The sequence below is a fragment of the Saccopteryx bilineata genome, chromosome 4, assembly GCF_036850765.1.
Source record: "Saccopteryx bilineata isolate mSacBil1 chromosome 4, mSacBil1_pri_phased_curated, whole genome shotgun sequence".
Classification (NCBI taxonomy): domain Eukaryota; kingdom Metazoa; phylum Chordata; class Mammalia; order Chiroptera; family Emballonuridae; genus Saccopteryx; species Saccopteryx bilineata.
In genome coordinates, this window is record NC_089493.1 from 101855250 (window position 1) to 101874990 (window position 19741).

The window sequence follows — 19741 nt, forward strand, 5'->3', positions numbered from 1 at the left end:
AGGACAACCTCCCTCTTTGCTGACTCCATACTGACCATCTCTGCCATTTCTACTGTCACAAAACAAAGAGTTCCCTGCTATCCTATGACAAATAGCCTTCTTAATATAGTTTCTGCCTGGACGATACTGTATCTCAAGGCAGAGGACAGAAGAAAGATGAAAATTTTCCTTTCTGGATCCAACATCCAGTAAATATTTATTTACGGTATCCTGAATATTAATACCTCTCAAATCCACATCTGAATCTATCTCTCCCTTTGCCATAACCTTTCAAAATAAAAGTGCAAGAGAGATCTCACCTTGGCTATGCCAAAAGCAGTCACTTTGCAAACTTTTATTTTAGAGACAGTACTACTAGAGAAAGTACAAAAGTAATCAGTCACCAGGACTGACGATTTTCCCTTTCCAGTATATCTTTAGGTCTGCCCCCCTCCCTTGCCCTCCCCAGCTTTGGCTTAGATCTCAATTAGCTCATGAAGAAACTCCAGTTTTCTTTCTGCCATAACATTTTTTGGCATTCTAAAACATCCTCCACATAGCAAATCCATCTTTCAGCTGTCCTTGGTTTGATATCTCTATGTAGGAGATTACGGAGGTTTCTGGTAATTTGAGCTCCTTTTAATTTCAAGGCCTTTTTTATAATTACACGTTCTCTAAATATCCTAGTCACCATCCTTAGGCCTGCTGGGTTCCACAGGAGTTTAGAGCCTCTCTCCCTCTGTACCCCTACAGCTCCCTCCGTGTAGCATCCTTTCTATTAGCTACTGAGATAACTGAAATTCAGAATTCACTCTCCATTCAACAACTCAATTCCAGACTTCTTGAACCACAGATGTTTCTTCCAATCCTAAACTCTATCAAGGTGTGTGTTAAAATTGACCAAAAGCAGCCTGTCCATATTAATTTGACCCAATTTGAATATTCCCTATAACTCTATCACTTGCTTTAGAACTTAGGTAAGTTAAAATTCTATACAATTGCTTTAGCATTGGGGAAGTTTTATTATATACTGTTTATGTGCTTATCCAGTATCCTTTAATATACTGGCTTACATCCTAAAAGAGACTGCTATAGACTACAACTTTGATGCTCCTGTTCATCTGCTACAAGGTTTTTTAACTTGATGATGAGGAGGGACCTGATACGACTTATAACAGAATTAAATACATTATGTCATTTACATGGAAATTGCAAAAAATTGTGTCACCTGTAATATAAAATGTCACTCCATTCAATAAACAAACTCCGTGTTAACTTAGCCTGGCCTCCAGAACTTTTACAACTTCCCAGATTAGTGACTTTCCCTGGGGCTTTTCCTAATATCCCTGTGCGGAGTGCCACAATTCACAACACTCAGGCTTAGCAAAGTGTTCCAAAAGTTCAAAGAAAGCATTCATGATTATTCAAGTGATCTTTATAAGGCAAGTACCAGCCAGTCCTCCAGGGTTGAAATTCAGCACCTCCTAAATCTTGGCTGTTGACACTAAAAGGACTGGCGCCATGGTACCCTCTCCTTTACACTCTTATCACTCCCTCCATGCAACATTCCCCGGGATGGCTACATCAACAACCTGAAATTCAGAATTGCACTATTAACAGTGATGGGCGGGCTGGGTCACCTCCCAGGTGGCCTTGCCCAGAATAATGGTCCTTTTTCCAACCTGCCATTGATGGCCGCTGTCCAAAGTTCCAGACACAAACTTAAACGCAAAGTCCCCCGGGTGCTCCTGCGCAGTACCCCACCCCCCTTCAATGACTGTGCTCCCGCTTCAATGGCCCACTCTCAATGAGCCAGGAATGTAAAGCAAGAAAGCTGCAACTTTCGGAGCGTGTTGAAAAATTTGCTCCCCTATCTACATTATATAAAGGTGGGTAGTTATGGTCTAGTCAAAACATCTGGCCGAGTCAATCATCCTCTTTCAAAAGCTTATTTGACAGGTGAGAAATTCCTCATCTCCGGATAATTCCAGGAACTCCTCGGCATCAGTCTGAGCGACAGAGGGCCTAAAGTGGAAGGGAGTGGTGCTGAAATGTGCCGAGCGTGTCCCGGGGGGGGCTGTGGTGCGGGACGGCGGATTCCAGCGCCAGGAAAGTGCTGGTCCGGGAGGGGGAAAGGGAGAGCCAGGAAGTCTTAAGGGTAGGGACAGGCGCGACAAGAAACGGGTATGATACCTGGAAATGACATGAGAGGGATGGGAATGGGAGAAAAGGATGCAGCCCGGAGAGAAATAGGAAATATAAGATGGGGCAAGTGCTATGCCCCGATGCGGCCGTCCAACCTGGGCGGTCGCCGGTCCCTTCCCAGAGCCCCAGGACCCGGAAAGTTGGGACGGCGAGGGGCGGCCGGGCAGCAGCGCCCGGTGCGCGGCGGGAAGGGGCGGGCTCCGCGCAGCGCGGCGCCTTACCTTCTGGTCAACGATGGAACAAGCCATCTCGCGGACGTGCGCCAGGCTGTAGTCCCCCGACGAGTCCTGCAGCAGCAGCACTGGCTCGCGGCTCAGGCCGATCTGCAGATGGAACGAGATGCCCCCGGCCGGCGCCGCGACGGGAGCCAGGAACGGCACGGGCCCCGACGCCGACCCCGAGACCAGCGCGGCCGCCGCCGCCGCCGCCGCCGCCACGGGCAGCAGCGGGCTGGGCGGCCGCAGGACCGGAGGGGCGCTCATCGCTCGGCCCGGCGCGCCGCGGGCCGCGGGTCCCGGCAGCCGAGGGCGTGGACTGGCCGCAGAAAAGTTTTGCTGTCCGAAGCCGGGAGCTTCTTTCTCCAAGAGCCGAGGCGGAAAATAAAAACTTTCCGGAAAAGTCCCCGCGCGGGGGGAGGTGAAGGGCTGAGGCTCGGGAGGGAGGAGGGAGGAGGGAAAATGGCCGAGGCGGGAGGATCGCGCCGCCGGGAACGCGGGCGCCGCGCGAGGAAGGCGCCGCCGCCGCGGAGCAGCAGCCGCCGCGGCGGACTCCGAGGGACAAGGCTGCCGGTCAGCGCGGCCCGGGCGCCGGGCAGGGGCGGGGAAGGGGCGTAAGGGGCGGGGAAGGGGAGCTGGGGGCGGGCACTGCGGAGCCACCACCCGGCGGGCGCGGGAGCCGCAGGGGCCGTGGCCGCGCGGCTGCAGTGGCCGCAGGGTGCTGGGTCCCTACACGGCCGCGGGCGGTTCCAGGAGCCTGACCCTCCCTGGCCGGGGCAGGATAGAGCACCGGGACTCGGGGCCGCCTCCGCGGGAGCAATCCGTCTCTCCACGCGGGGACTCCAGGCTCCGCTAGACGGAGGGGACGGGCGCGCCTCCTCCGACCCGCTTCCGCGGGCCGCGCACTTTCCGGGGTCCCAGAGACCCCACCACCTCTTACAAATGCCCGAGGACGGTGAACTGCAGTGGGCCCAAGGATGCAGAGCCCTGCTCTTCCCCTTCGGTCTTTAACACCTTTGGAACGTCAAAAGAGGATGAAAACTGGGGTCCTGGACAACCCACTTCCGTCCTGCTTCTTCTAGGAGCCCTGGTGTTGCCAAAGCCCGTGGGAAGCCGATCCACGGAAATGTATTTAAACCCGTCCCTACTTTTTTTGTCTCTGACACAAAGTGATACCCAAACCCACCTACTCTACCGCAGCTCCCAAGGCACCAGACATAAACAAGTGGCTGGATAAAAAAGAGGGCCCTTTGGGGGGAAAAAGTATACATACATACATATATACATACGTGTGTGTGTGTGGCATTGTTCTAGTTCTGGAGCCTCAGAAACTGTTTCCTTTCCTCTTCTATCACTCCAAAAAGTCAGCTTTGTCAGAGTGGTGTTCTCAGCTCGTCATCAAGGCTGGGCACCATCCACTCTAATTTTAATAATGTTCCATGTTGGTTTGGACGGAGCGGAGCGAGGAAGTCGGCGCTTCTTCCCAGGCTTTGGACATGAATTCTAATAATCTTATCGCTAGGCAGGCTGTGAGGCCCCGACCCAGAAGGATCCAGTAGGTGCAGTGCTGCCTGTCACTATCAGGGCACTTTTGATTTTTCATTTTGAAGTGGGCCAGGCAAATGAAGTAGCCAGTCGTGCTGCCCATTTCTTTCCTTCCCTTATGCAAGCACACACAGACATACCAAAGAAAAGCACTGAGTATATTTCCTTTTGTATTTGGTTGCGTTTTATTTTATTTTGTTCTGTTCTGTTTGTTTGTTTGTTAATAAAATGATCTCAGATCCTGGCCCAAAACAGGGCATTACAAGGTAATTTTCTCTTCCCAGGGTTAGTAATAGAGCCTTAGATGTTTCCAACAACAGTGTGTCATTCTCTACTGTAGAAGAGATTTAAACGTTGTTATTTGACGTTGTGGGAAGGTCTGCATGTGTGCGTTGGTGTTTTCCTTGCTTACTTATGAAGTGGTTCTCTTCATCCATAGTAAGGTATAATTTTCCTAATGTGCCAGGTTCAGCTAAGCTAGGCAAACAGCGGAATTATTCTCTTTTTTTTAATGTTTTTTTGTTTGTTTGTTTGTTTTTGGGGGGGTTGTATTTTTCCGAAGCTGGAAACGGGGAACCCAACAGGGATCCACCCGGCATGCCCACCAGGGGGCGATGCTCTGCCCATCTTGGGGCGTCACTCTGCCGCAACCAGAGCCGTTCCAGCGCCTGAGGCAGAGGCCACAGAGCCATCCTCAGTGCCCAGGCAAACTCTGCTCCAGTGGAGCCTTGGCTGCAGGAGGGGAAGAGAGAGACAGAGAGGAAGGAGAGGGGGAGGGGTGGAGAAGCAGACGGGCGCCTCTCCTGTGTGCCCTGGCCGGGAATCGAACCCGGGACTCCTGCACACCAGGCCGACGCTCTACCACTGAGCCAACCGGCCAGGGCCTGGAATTATTCTTGATGCAATGCCCTTCTGAATTCTCTAGGAAGTTTGGTTTTGTTTGTGTGTTTGTTTTTTAATGGCAGAAAATGTATTTTTATTTTTTAAAAATGGAATAAAGTCAATATTCCTTCAATTTCCTACATCCAGAAAAAAATCTTCTGATCAATTTTCCAGGTGCTTACAAAATCTAGTTTTGCTTAAGGTTAAGGAGCGCTGAAGACATTCATGTTTTGTAGATACCACATGATGTATTAAGGCCTTCTGTGTGCGAGGCACCAAGTATGCAGCTGGGAAGAGGTCTCTTCCACAATATTAAGAAGGAAAACAAAAAATAAGATCATTTCTGATAATCATAATTGCAATGAATAAAAAATAATGCAATATTTTGTTACATGTGTGGAGGAGGGCGAAGAAAGGGGTACTACTCTGAAACGGATATAGGAATGAGAGGAGCTTTCACTAAGTTTACATTTGAGCCAAAACTTCGATGACAAAAAGGAACCAACCTGAATAAGATCTGGGGGAACTATACTCTAGGTCAGGGGTCCCCAAACTTTTTACACAGGGGGCCAGTTCACTGTCCCTCAGACCACTGGAGGGCCGGACTATAAAAAAACTATGAACATATCCCTATGCACACTGCACATATTTTAAAGTAAAAAAAAACAAAACGGGAACAAATACAATATTTAAAATAAAGAACAAGTAAATTTAAATCAACAAACCAGTATTTCAATGGGAACTATGCTCCTCTCACTGACCACCAATGAAAGAGGTTTCCCTTCCAGAAGTGCAGTGGGGGCCAGATAAATGGCCTCAGGGGGCCGCTTGCGGCCCGCAGGCCATAGTTTGGGGACCCCTGCTCTAGGTATTGGTAACAGCTGGTACAAAGAGCCTAACAGGAATATACTTGCCACTTTCAAGGCATGGGATAAGAGGGGCAGAGGTGTGAGATGAAGTCAGAGAGCTGGTAGAAGGAAACCAGATCACAAGGGGTCTTTAAAGCCATGGCAAAGTTTTTATTCTATTTTCAGTGCACTGCCCACTCACTCATTAAAAGGTTTTAGACCAGAGATCAATAAGGTTTAGTTAACATTTTTAAAAGATCACTCTCTGGCCTGACCTGTGGTGGCGCAATGAATTAAGCGTCGACCTAGAAGTGCTGAGGTCGCGGGTTCAAAACCCTGGGCTTGCCTGGTCAAGGCACATATGGGAGTTGATGCTTCCAGCTCCTCCCCCCTTCTCTCTCTGTCTCTCTCTCCTCTCTCTGACTCTCTCTCCCTCTCTCTCTCCTCTCTAAAAATGAATAAATAAAATAAAAAAATAAAAGATCACTCTCTGTCTATGGTATATTAAATGAGTCAAAACAAATGACTGAAACAGAAAAGACAGGGAAGAAAAAAAATTTTGCTTTGACCATGTTGATTTTGAGATGCCACTAGCCATTCCACCTAGAAATGACAACTAGAGTTTAAGAGAGCCCAAAGTTTAGGAAGGAGAGGAGAACCAGAAATATATTTGGATGGAAATGATCAGCATGGAAATATTTTGGTGAGATTAGATGAGATCTCTAGGGAGAAGAGACTTAAGGCACTCATCATTGTGTCAGATTTACAAGAATTTATATGCTCTACTTAGGAAGAAAATAAACTATGTAAATAACTGCTGCTTATACTCTAATTTTGCAATAGTAGGAAAGATTCTTGTTGGGTGTTAGAAATAATTATGAAAGAAGCAGAAGTTGGGGACAGAATTCTGAAGAGCTCTGGAAAATTAAAATTATTTTTAAGAAACTGGTAAGTTACTGAATGAAAAAGAGTGAATAAAAATAAGGGGAAAAATCTCAAATTTAATAAAGCTCCTCATAACAAGCAGAAAATTCCCATGGAATTGGTTATTGCCATTTCTATTGTAGGCACCTAAAATTTGACAGTTTGCCAACTGCTCTCCACTTTTCTGGATGACAAAAAGAATGAACAACAGGTAATACCTAAAAGAAACCTGGTGTGTGTGCACGCACATGTGTGTGTGTGTGTGTGTGTGTGTGTGTGTATGTGTGTGTGTATCTGGTAACTTTGTAATTATAACTAGAAAACGTGCAAGATTTGAGAGAATTCAGTGGTTAATCCTTCTGGATGTTTGAACCTCAAAAAAAATAAAATAGCTGTTTATATAAATTATAATCATGAAATGGTATTTCATTATTTTGAATCATGGCTAAATTACTGAAATAGTAGACTTCTGGCAGTGGCTGGGAATACTACCTTAGAAAGAAGGGTCAGTGTTCAGTGTCTTAATCAAGACTCACAGCAAATCGATTTGGGTATGCAGAGGTATATGGAGGTACTTAAAACAGTTTAAAAGATGAATGATAATCCTGTGGATGTTCTTCAAAAGAGGGTTGGATGGTGAAATAATTTTGGAAATAACTGCATAAATTTTGCTTTTTTGTATAGCTTATAAATAAGCATTTATAGGTACTGAGTTTTTTACAAAAGTTTTATTTCATTTCTCCCACTACTTTTCAGACATTTTTTTCCCCTCAAAACCTCACTAATTTTTTTATTGTTTTGTTGTTTTTGTTTTTGTCTTTCTGGTCATGTAGTTTTTCCTAATATTTCACATAGCTAGTGTTCCACAGAATACATTTTGGGAAATGGTGTACTAAATGACAAATGTAGAAGAATTTAGGTTAAAGGCGAAGGTAAATAAAATTGCTCAATTAAAGCAGATAGAAAGGAGACTCAAACTGGGGTGGTGAACACACAATACACATATAGATGATCTATTATAGAACTTTACGCCTGAAACTATAATTTTATTAACCAATGTCACCCCAACAAATTCAATTTAAAAGTAAGATAAAATAATTAAAAAAGTATGGCAGATAATTTGGAGAAGAGCATGAATGGTAAAGCAGATGCATAACATTGGGAGTGTCCAGTATTTCACAATAATCAGAAAGAGGATTGAGAATAACTTAATTTGAGTGGTAATCGGTCTGGAAGTACTATATGACTTTCCCAGATGAAATGGACAGCAGGAAAAAAAAGTGAATATAAAACATATGCAATTCTATGTCTGCAAAAATCATATCCCCTAATACAACTATTTTACAGCCTGAAAAACTGAGGACCAGAGAATTTATATACCAATGCAGAAATCAGAAATTTGAAGCAAAAAGTGTGGTCCCAGGATGTACTCCTGTGTACATGATTGAATACTGGAAGTTAAAGCATGAGGATAAAAATGACGGGTGGAAGGATGGATGGGTGGGTGGGTGATAGGTGATTAATGTTTTGATAAACATTTTATATTGTTGTTTGTTTGCTTTAGAGTTTTCATAAATAATGGTTTGTGAGACCAGGTTAAATAAGGATAATGTCACCAACTAGCACAACAGAAAAATAGGTCCCAATGGAGACATCAGCCTCACGGACATCAGCCAAAATCTGCTATAACTTGAGCAATGACAAAATGCTGCCTTGTCTTGCTGATAATTTCATGGAAAATACAAAAGAAAAGTAAACTTGAAAAGTTAATTTTCAGCAAAAGAAAAATTTATTCTTGAAGAAAGCAGATTTTAAAAATTTAAAGACAATACAGGTATGATCCTAGAGTCAGAGACCCCCCCCAAAAGGACGAGATACCCTTGAAGACAGGTTTTCAAATATAAAATGACAAATTATCCAAATGAGGAATAAATTCAGACACCACTGTGACTACACTTTAAGTTCTGCCTGAGTCCAAATCTGCAAAGAGAATGAACAAAAATAGACCAAAGCTATATGAGCAAGAGTAAATAAAAATAAAGATTATTTTAAGCTAAAAACAACATATACTAGTTATATATCTGTCCTAAGTTTTGAAAATGCCTCCTCATAAATAATTAATTTATAGGCAATAATTTAATTTTTATTTCAATTTTTACTTAAAGATTAAACATTTTAGTGTGCTTATTGATTGCTGCTTATGTATCTTTTTAAATATTATATTTGAAGTTACTTAAATGTTTATATATTGAATATTTCTTTTTTGTTTATTAATGAATAAGAAATTGTTATATATAAAGACTATAATCCTAACCTGTGGTGGTAGAGTGGATAAAGCATTGATCCAGAATGCTAATGTCCCTGGTTCGAAGCCCTGGGCTTGCCTGGTCAAGGCACATATAGGAGTTGATGCTTCCTGTTCCTCCTCCCACTTCTCTCTTTCTCTCTCTCTCCTCACTAAAATAAATAATTTTTTTAAAAAAGAATATTACTCCTTTGTTATATTTAAAAGGCAAGTGCTTTTTGTCATTAATCTTTTCATTTTGTATGGGGTTATAGTTTTCAAGCTTCTTTAGAAATGTCTTTTTTGTGTCCTTGTTTATATTGCTTAGAAAGATATTCCCTATTCTAAGACCAGAAAATTACCAATTTGTAGTTTTAATTTTCCATTGTTACTCTTTCTATTATTTCATTTTTAAGAACCTAAATCAATCTGTATATCTATTGATTTATTGACCTATTTTTTTTCCAAAAATTCAATTGCCTCAGCTATTAGAGGACATCTTTATTTGCTTTCATATTCATCAGTGGGCTAGAAGAAAAAGATCCAGTTTTAAGTTTTAAAATGTATTCTTTAACCTATATTTTTCTAATTTTTAAAGTCATGATTAAACTTTAAATATGTTGTCTGAAATGTTGAATCTTGTACTTTTTGCCTACATGCAAAATATCTACACTTACATACCTGTTTTATGCCATGTACTTTTTGTTAGACTTGATTGCCTAATCATCATTCCTTCCTAGACAGTAACAACTTTGATTCTGCTGTTATTAGAACTAAAAGCTTCTGGCTCCAGGAACCTATAAAATTTGTCAGGTACACTGTAGAAAATGGAATAAAACACTTGTAGAAAACAGAATGAAACACTTTTGTCTTGCACTTCAATGTACTCAGAAGGCATTGCTTAGAGGTGCCAGCTCTATTTGTGTACATCAGCTTTTAGTAAATTCAAAATATTCAAAGTCAAAAGCCAGTAAAACCACATTCATTATTTTATAATACTGCAATTTTTCTAATCCTATATTCAAGGCCCATTGGTTCCATGAATAAACTTTTTCTCCATTCTTATTAAATCTTTGTGTGTGTGTGTGTGTGTGTGTGTGACAGAGACACAGAGAGAGACACACAGAGAAAGGCATAGATAGAGAAAGACAAGAAAGGAGAGAGATGAGAAGCATTAATTCTTTCATTGTGGCTCCTTATTCTCCTTAGTTGTTCATTGATTGCTTTCTCCTATGTTCCTTGACCAGGGGGCTACAGCAGAGACAGTGACCCCTTGTTCAGGCCAGCAACCATGGATGGGGTTATGTCTATGATCCCACACTCAAGCCAGCAATCCTGCGCTCAAGCTGGTGAACCCACACTCAAGCTGGATGAGCCCACGTTCAAGCTAGTGACCTTGAGGTTTCAACCTGGGTTCTCTGCGTCCCAGTCTGACACTCTATCCACTGCACTACTGCCTGGTCAGGTGTTTTATTAGATCTTATTTGTTTCATAACCAAATATTTTCAACTATGAATAGCATATATATCCCAGTAATTAATGATATTCCATAACCTAATTTATTTTCTTTGTCAGAATGTACATTTTTTATTCAGTACATTTTATAAATAACAGACTAAATTTAGAAAAATTAATAAGAATGAGGGTCTGACTGGTTGGCTCAGCAGTAGAGTGTCAGCCCAGCATGTAGAAGTCCTGGGTTTGATTCCCAGCGAGGGCACACAGAAGAAGTGCCCATCTGCTTCTCCACCCTTCCCCCTCTCCTTTCTCTCTATCTCTTCTTATCCTCCTGCAGCCAAGGCTTCATTGGACCAATGTTGGCCCAAGTGCTGAGAATGGCTCCATGGCCTCCACCTCAGGCACTAGAACGGCTCCCGTTGCAACAGAGCAACACTCCAGATGGGCAGAGCATCACCACTGGTGGGCTTGCCTGATGGATTCCAGTCAGGCGCATGCCTCCCCGCTTTTCACTTCAGAAAAATAAAAAATTAAAAAATTTAAAAAAAAAGTATGGCCTGACCAGGCGGTGGTGCAGTGGATAAAGCATCAGACTGGGACACGGAGGATCCAGGTTTGAAACCCCGAGGTTACCGGCTTAAACAGATGCTCACCAGCTTGAGCTGGCTTGAGTTTGGGATCATAAGACATGATCTCATGATCACTGGCTTGAGCCCAAGGTCACTGGCTTGAGCAAGGGGTTACTCGCTCTGCTGTAGCCCCCCCCCTTTGGTCAAGGCACATATGAGAAAGCATTCAATGAACAACTAAGGAGCTGCAGTGAAGAACTGATGCTTCTCATGTCTCTCCCTTCCTGTCTGTCTGTTCCTATCTGTCCCTCTCTCTGACTCTCTCTGTCTCTGTCAAAAGAAAAAAAAAAGAAAAAGAAAAGAATTATGCATGTATTCTTTAAGATGAAAGGACATTCTAGAGTACCTTTACCTTTAGCCTTTGCTGCTTTGATTGAATGTCAAAGACAGTAATTGTAGATAATGATATTTGAGTGTTTGGTAGTTGGTCCATGCAACAGACAGCATTCCTATCGCTGCTTAGCACATCTTTGTTCTCTTTATATTATTTCATTACATGCTTATCTACATCTAACCTTGAAAGTTGAACTTTAAAAAGAATTTAGTTACTGAAATAAATTCTACTTCCTTTGGAAAAATAAAACAGTTTAAGTCACCAAGAGGAATATTTATTTTAACTTTTATTTCTCTTACCAATCATATTTTCTTTGTTTTTATACAGGAATTTAAAATTCACAATTAAATTACAAATGCATTTATATATTTATGATTTATCACCTGTCACTTTTTCAAAACCAATACAATTGTTTTAATAAACAAAAATAAAACAATTTTTTATCTAAAGAAGTAAGTAGTGCTAATATCTAGACCAGTGATTTTCAATCTTTTTTGAGCCGCGGCACATTTTTTACATTTACAAAATCCTGGGCACCACACCTACCAAAATGACACTCTAACTGTTAGAATTTATTTAAAGTTTAAATAAATTACATTTATAAAAAAAAAGTTAAATAAAAAAGAATAACCCCCTCATATATATAGTCCCATGTAACATCCTTTATATTCAGTCCCACATAACATCCCCTTATAAATACAGTCCTATGTAACATTCTCTCATATACAGTCCCACGTAACATCCCCTCATATACAGTCCCATGTAACCTCACATATACAGTCCCATGTAACCCCTCATATATACAGTCCCATGTAACCTCATATACACAGTCCCGCTAATAGATACTGGAGCTTTCATCAAGGTTGTGGGTTCAAATCAATTTGGCAAATACTCTCTCTATATAGAGACTGGACAAAATCAATTTTAGAAAATGTTAGGTACTTGTGTAATATCATAAGTCCTCAAAGCATCTCTACTGTCAGATTGAGAAATTTGCTTTCTAGGTAAGGATTGTGATAATACTAGAGTTCTCCCTGAGGTTGTGGGTTCAAATCCCATGATTAGCTGGATGCAGGGGCCTTGGTTCTGTCTCTTTTGATGGTGTATACAGAGATTTGAGCTCTTTAAGAAGATGACCCTTCAGGAGGCCATATACAATATAGATAACATTGTGATGCATTGTGATGCATTGTATATCACCCTCTGCAGGGGCCTCTTTTAAAAAGAAAAACGTCAAATATCTATATACACCATCAGGATAGACATAACCAGCTGAGGCTGAGGCTTCATCTAGTGGTGGTAACATTTACCTCCCGTCCTGACCAGGATTAGAAATCAGGACCATGGGGAGGAGTAGCAGCTTCAACTACTCGACAGGGCCACACAATATGTGCGCGGCAGCCAGAGCGGGGACCTTCCTGGGTGTGGATGAGAGGCGGCATACTATTGGTTCATTGCTAGTAGTCGGGATGAATCCTAGAAGGTGATTGGTCAGTGAGCGTTCCCTGTGCCTCCACTCTTCCTGTCGCTGATAGCTGGAGGGATTGTGAGGGGAATGTTTATGTTCGGATGGAGGCAGCTGGCAGCAGGCCGGATAAATAGCCTCCGCGGGCCGTATCCAGCACACGGGCCGTAGTTTGGGGACCCATGTTTAATTTCCCCACGGCACACCTGACCATGTCTCACAGCACACTAGTGTGCCGCGGCACACTGGTTGAAAAACACTGATCTAGACTAATATCTATGATTTAGCTGTCATATTTAGCTCTAAATTTCCTCATAGCTAAAACAAAATGAGGAAAACAATGTGTTTTCTAATTTTCATTTTCTGATTTTAAACATAAACTTTGGATGAAATTATCACAGGTGTCCATATTAAACAAGACAGAAAACATTTAATTTAGACTCTCAGATTCCTGAGGGCAAGGTTCTTATTGTACTCACTACTCTATCCCTTAGTATCAAAACATAAATAATGCTCATTAATGTGCTTTTTCTGAATAAAACTGTTCAACTACAGTTTGAAGATTAAAAATTTGCAAACTTGCCTGACCTGTGGTGGTGCAGTGGATAGAGCACCAACCTGGAATGTGGAGGTTGCCGGTTTGAAACCCTGGGTTTGCCTGGTAAAGGCATATACGACAAGCAACCAATAAACAGCTAGAGTGAAGCAACTACTTCTTGTTCCCTCCCCTACTGCCTCCTCTCTCTGTAAATTCAATTAAGTTAAAATCTTTAAAAATTTTCTATACTTTTTTTTCAGGATAATAGTCTTTTCTATTCACTCTGTTAAAAAATTTAAGTGGCAGAAACCAACTCTAAATCAGACATTTTTTTGAGGGACTCAGTTAATGAAGTTCAAATAAATTCTATTCTTGTGCCCTCATCTGACTCAGAGTCCCAGCTCGCTCTCCTGTCCAGAGATACTTCTTGTACTTTCTTAGGGTATTACTTTAACATCTATCATATGTTAGTGATTTACTTGTAGCATATACCAGTGGTAGCCATTTATCTCCACATAATCCCCAAGTGCCTGCAAAAGCTTTCATGGAATAGGTGCTGATATTTTAGTTCAAAATTGTGTACTAAATGACTACCTGACTTGAGCTTAAAATCCAAAAAATGTACAGCATAATATTAATATAATGGCCCACCTTCCCCAAAAATAAACCATCTCAGCTGCACGTCTATTTTAGAATAACATCTGTTGTTCTACTGTTCTTTTTCTGATTAAAAAAGTAATACATGTTATGTTAAACATTTGGAAAATACAAATAAAAAATAAAAATCAACTACAAACTATTAACTCAGAATTAGTACTAACCTCTTTTTTGTGACGGTGTGCAGAATCATATCAAAAATATTGTTTTGTACGGACGTCCCAGTTCAATTCCCAGTCAAGGCACACATGAGAAGCGACCACCTGCTTTTCTCGCCCTCCATCTCTTCATTCTCTCTCTCTTCCCCTCTCACAGCCAGTTGTTTGGTTGGGTCCGAGTGTTAGCCTCAGGCACTGAGGATAGCTTGGTTGATTTGCATACCAGCCCCAGACAGGGATTGCCAGGTGAATCCTAGTTGGGGCTCATGCAGGAGTCTCTTTCACTATCTCCCCTCCTCTCACTTAAAAAGACATATATATGATTTTTAATATTATTTTTAAACTTATAACTACACATTTTTTCCCCAAAGTCATTAAATATTCTTTGGAAACATCATTTGGGATGGCTACACAGGATTCTCGAATATGGCTTTTGATTCCATATGCTTCAACATGTACTTTATTTCTGTTTTTGCTTGCATACTTGTTAAATGTAAATGATAGCACCATTACTTGAGCAGAAAATATATTCATAAATTGACATAAAGATTTAGAATACTCAGTTGCAGGAAAAATATAACAAGACTAAAATTTGAGGGACGGGTTAGGTCTGCTAACAAGAATTATATATAGGAGCTTTAAAAATAAAATCATTTAAAGATACAAAAACTTTAAAGAATTCACAATGGTAAAATACATTAAGCTAACATAAAATCTAATTTCTTTAATTAGCACAACATTTTGTAGTTTTTGAATTGAATAGTCAACTCAAATTTAGCACCTCAGGAGAATATCAGTTCTGTTAGAAATAAAAAAAAAAAAGGCCCTGGCTAGTTGGCTCAGCAGTAGAGTGTTGGCCTGGCATATAGAAGTTATGGGTTTGATTCCTGACCAGGACACACGGGAGAAGCGGCCATTTGCTTCTCCACCCTTCTCCCTCTCCTTCCTCTCTGTTTCTCTCTTCCCCTCCTGCAGCCAAGGCTCCATTGGAGCAATGTTGGCCGGGGCACTAAGGATGGCTCCATGGCCTCTGCCTCAGGCACTAGAATGTTTCAGGTTGCTGTGGAGCAATGCCCCCTGGTGGGCATGCAGGGTGGATCCCGGTTGGGCGCATGCAGGAGTCTGTCTGCCTGCCCCCTCCCTCTCACTTCAGAAAAATACAAATATATATATATATATATATATATATATATATATATATATATGTTATATTTGAAAACTAAATTATAGCATATATAATACACATTTCATGACAGAAATTAATTAACTCCATGAAATATCACTAATGAATGAAATCAAAAAGTGTTTTACATTCTGTTAATTAGCTAGAAATATAAGCACCGATCTAATTTTCTTAATGCTAAAGCATATTACTTTGAAAGTTAAAAGTATGTGGCTTAAAAATAGATGGAATAAAAGATTAAAAATTAATTTTAAAACCTAGTAAAATTGTTATAAAAAATTTTATATTTTAACAAACCAATCCTGGTTTCCAAACTTACAATGTCATAGATTATTGAGTAATGATACAATAGATGGAATGAATAATCTAATTTTTAGTTAAGAAATAATAAAATAATATTATTCTATTAAGCTTATAAAATTTGCTTGGTTTTTCTCCAAATTATGTCATTATAATATCTAAATGGTTCATGTTTTTAGGTGCTTTTAAACTGCATATCTATGGAGCATTTTTTCAGCATTACCTTGAATCTGGAGAAGGCTATTTTGACCCAATATCCCTTTCACACACACACACAAACACACTTTCCATTCTACTGTATTACCAAACTAAACCAATGGTCATCATAAAGTAGCAGGCTAATCTCAAAATCTTAACTTGTAGAATTTACTTTTTAAATGCAGAATAATGGATGTGGTTGTTATGATCTGAACTATGCCATAGAATTCACATGTTGAAACCGGGACCCACATGACCTCAGAATATGATTGTATTTGTAGATAGGAACTTTAAGATAAAAATGAAGCCCTAATTCAACCTGACAGGTGTCCTCATAAGAAGAGGAGATTAATGTACAGAGAGAGACAGTAGAGACATGTATGCCCAGAGGGACAGCCATGTCAAGAGGCAGCAAGAAGGGCAGCCAGCTGCAAGCCAAAGAGAGAGGCCTTAGGAGAAACCAACCCTGCTGGCACCTTGATCATGGACTCCCAGCTTCCAGAATTGTAAAGAAATAAATTTCTGTTGCTTAAGCTCTCCAATCTACAGTATTTTCTTATGACAGCCCTAGTAAACTAAGACAGTAACATATAGTGTGTGTTAGGGTAGAATAAATATATTTTATCTGTACATAACAGCACAAAAGACAAAGGTCTTTTTTCTTGAACCTGTAGGCGCAAGTACAATAGAGTCTCTTTCTGATTTTTGACCTTTCTATTTCATCAGAAAAGTGTGGGAGGGAGCATATTACTGAAAAATGTCAAGGAAAACTACTACTTACTTAATAAGGTAATGCAACCTTGAACTTAACAATTTACAGAAAATTAGAATAAATAGTAAATTTTTAAAATCAAATCAATTTTGCTGTTTTGTGTAACAATTATCTGTACAAGATCAATCTTGATTAAGTTATTATAATATAAATTGGATAAAAGTTTATTCTTGAGAAAAATGAATATTTTTAGAATTTCAAACTATCAATACTTTACATAAAACATAAACAAGGGAAACAATTTTCATGTGGCATTGAATATTTTTTAGAAGAAATACTAGCTGGCATTATTTGTAGAATTTTAGTGGTGGAAGTGGTATTAGAGACCACCTTATCCAATTTCTTCATCTTAGAGGTGAAAAAAGGAATGCTCCAAATAATATGATCTAGAAAAGCCAATTCAATAAATAAACCAACACTGCTTTTTTTACATAACTATTTTTCAATCTGCATTTGGCCATATGCCTCAGTAGTGAAAAAAAAGAAAATGAACATCTATCTCTTATATATCTTAGTATATTTGTTTGTAATTTAACATATAATTATATTAATATATGACTGGTATAGAAATATATACAAAAATAGAAACTTAGAAGGACATTTATAAGGCCTCCAGTTCTGGATAACATGGAGACGATACACTTCTGCTTATTTCTATGGCCAAGTACAACTAAAAACCCTGAACATTCTATATTAAAGAAACAAGAGAACTCTGAAAAGTAAAGAGAAAAAAAATAGGCCAACTAAAGACTTTGAAACACAAAAAGTAATGTGGATATAAGTTACTTGTGTTTTCTTTTGCCTCTTGTGTTTAGATTGGGTACCAGGCAAGCATAGAACCTAGGAACATCAGTAGATGGAAACAAAACAGCCCTAAGAAAAGTCTGCTTTCTCTAGCCAAAGAAGCAAGAAAGAAAAAGCCCAGTAAAGTAGGAAACTTAGACAGTAATAGCCCTATTTCAGCCTCATACCATAGTAAAATTTCCATACACACACAACATCCTTCTACTCTTCCTTTGGGATGATGCCACTGAAGTCCTAATGGGGAGCCTGGACTTCCAAGTGTCAATAATTTCCTATTGGTGCAGAACTCATGATGAAGCTAGACTTTCACCCCTTCCAAGTAATAATGAGGCTTTCTTTCCTCTACTACTAGAATGGTATGAGCAGACACCTAGTGAGGAGCCTGAAAGTCCACAAGCCAATAATGAGGTGACCCTCAACACTGGAGTGACAATCAAGAATGACGGGGGAATTAGACTTTCCTCTGCACCTGGCAGTAATTAGATGGGACATCTCCTTCCCTTCTCACAGTGTCGAAGGAGACCCACTAAAAGAGAAGATTGTAATAAGATCCAGAATATCGTAACACAATATCAAAAAGGTTCAGGACACAACTGAAAATCACTGTCAAAGCAGAACAAGGAAAGCCTAACCTGAATGAAAAAAAAAATTAACCGACACTATCACCAAGATATCAAGGATATCGGTATTATCTGACAATGATTTTAACTTAGACATCCTAAAAAAGCTTCAATAAATAATTACAAGCATGCTTGAAACAAAAGACAAATGGAAAGACAAAAGATATAGAAAACTTCAGCAAAAAAGAAGAAATAAAGAAAAAAAATGAAAATTTTATAACTAAAAAATAGTAATGAATAGCTGGTTTTAAAATTTTTCATGAATAGTCATAACAGAATAAAAAGGGTCAGGGGAAAGGGTTGGTGAACTTCAAGATAGAACAATAAAAATTACATAATCTCAACAAGAGGAAAAGTAGATTGAAAGACTGAAAAAAATAAAAAGACTATAAATTATCAGTGGAATGAGAGATGTTCTAACATTTGTGTCACTGGAGTCCCAGGAGGAGAAGAGAAAGAGAGTAAGTAGAGTATTCAAAGAAATAGTGACGGGATATGTCCCAAATGTGCCAAAAGTTAAACCCAAGAAATTTTATACCAAATATATCATAATCGAACTTCTAAAAACTAAGACAAAGAAAATATCTTGAATGCAGCTAGAGAAAAATGGCACCTAATTTCTAAAAAAAACAAACAAACTGAATGACAGTGGATTTCTCATTAGAAACCATGGAGTCTACAAGGAAGAGGCACAATATTGTTTGTGTTGAAGAGAAAGATCTGTCAACATAGATTTCTATATCCAGTGAAAATATCTTTACAAATAAACGGGAAATGAAGACATTCTCAGACGCACTAAAGAGAATTTGTTGCCAAAAGACCTACCCTAAACGAATGGCTAAAGAAAGTTGTTAAAATAGAAAGGAAATAATGAAATAAGGAAACTTGGAACATAAACATGGGAGAAAGAACAACTAAAAAATTAATATATAGGTACATATAATAGAATTCTCTTGAGATCTTAAAATTAGATTTGACAGTTGAAAGAAAAATTATAACACTGTATGATGTGGTTCTCAGTCTACATGAGGAAACAGCTAAAACAATTATATTAAAAACATGGATGGCAAAAAGACTTAAAGGGAGATAAGGTTACTACATGCTGTCACTCAAATGGGTAAAATGTTGTTACCAGTATACTATAATAAGTTATGCACATGTAATGTACCTAACACAATCAGTAAACATATCAATATAAAGATATATACTTAAACACACTAAAAATAAATCAAAATAGAATTACATAAAAAGTTCAGGAAGGCAGGAATACGAACAGAAAAGAAAAACAGCATCAGCTGGCATGCAGAAGTCCCAGGTTTGATTCCAGGCCAGGGCACACAGAAGTGTCTATCTGCTTATCCACCCCTCCCCCGCTCCTTCCTCTCTCTCTCTATCTCTCCTCCCCTCCTGCAGCCAAGGCTTCAGTGAAGCAAAGTTGGCCCCGAGCACTGAGGATCTTTCCATGGCCTCCGCCTCAGGCACTAGAATGGCTCCGATTGCAATGGAGCAATGCCCCAAAATGGGCAAAGCATTGCCCCCTAGTGGGCATGCCGGGTGGATCCTGGTCAGATGTATGCGGGAGTCTGTCTCTCTGCCTCCCAGCTTCTCACTTCAGAAAAATACAAAACAAACAAACAAACAAAAAAAAAAACAAAAAAAACAAAATTAACAGCTATAAACACTTATATGTCAATTATTATATTAAAATCTAGCTGGCTTAAATATACTAATTAAAAGGCAACG

General features: G+C 39.9%; 1 protein-coding gene across 2 annotated transcripts in view; it reads right to left on the bottom strand.

The window, feature by feature from the left end:
* The window catches only part of PRKD1 (protein kinase D1), a 394696-nt gene extending 391738 nt beyond the window's left edge, over positions 1–2958 (bottom strand). For both annotated transcript variants that reach the window (XM_066277646.1, XM_066277644.1), the window contains exon 1: positions 2406–2958. In XM_066277646.1, coding sequence (XP_066133743.1) covers positions 2406–2666 — 261 coding nt within the window. In that variant the 5' untranslated portion in view covers positions 2667–2958. The remainder of the gene's footprint in view (positions 1–2405) is intronic.
* Positions 2959–19741: the final 16783 nt, after the last annotated feature.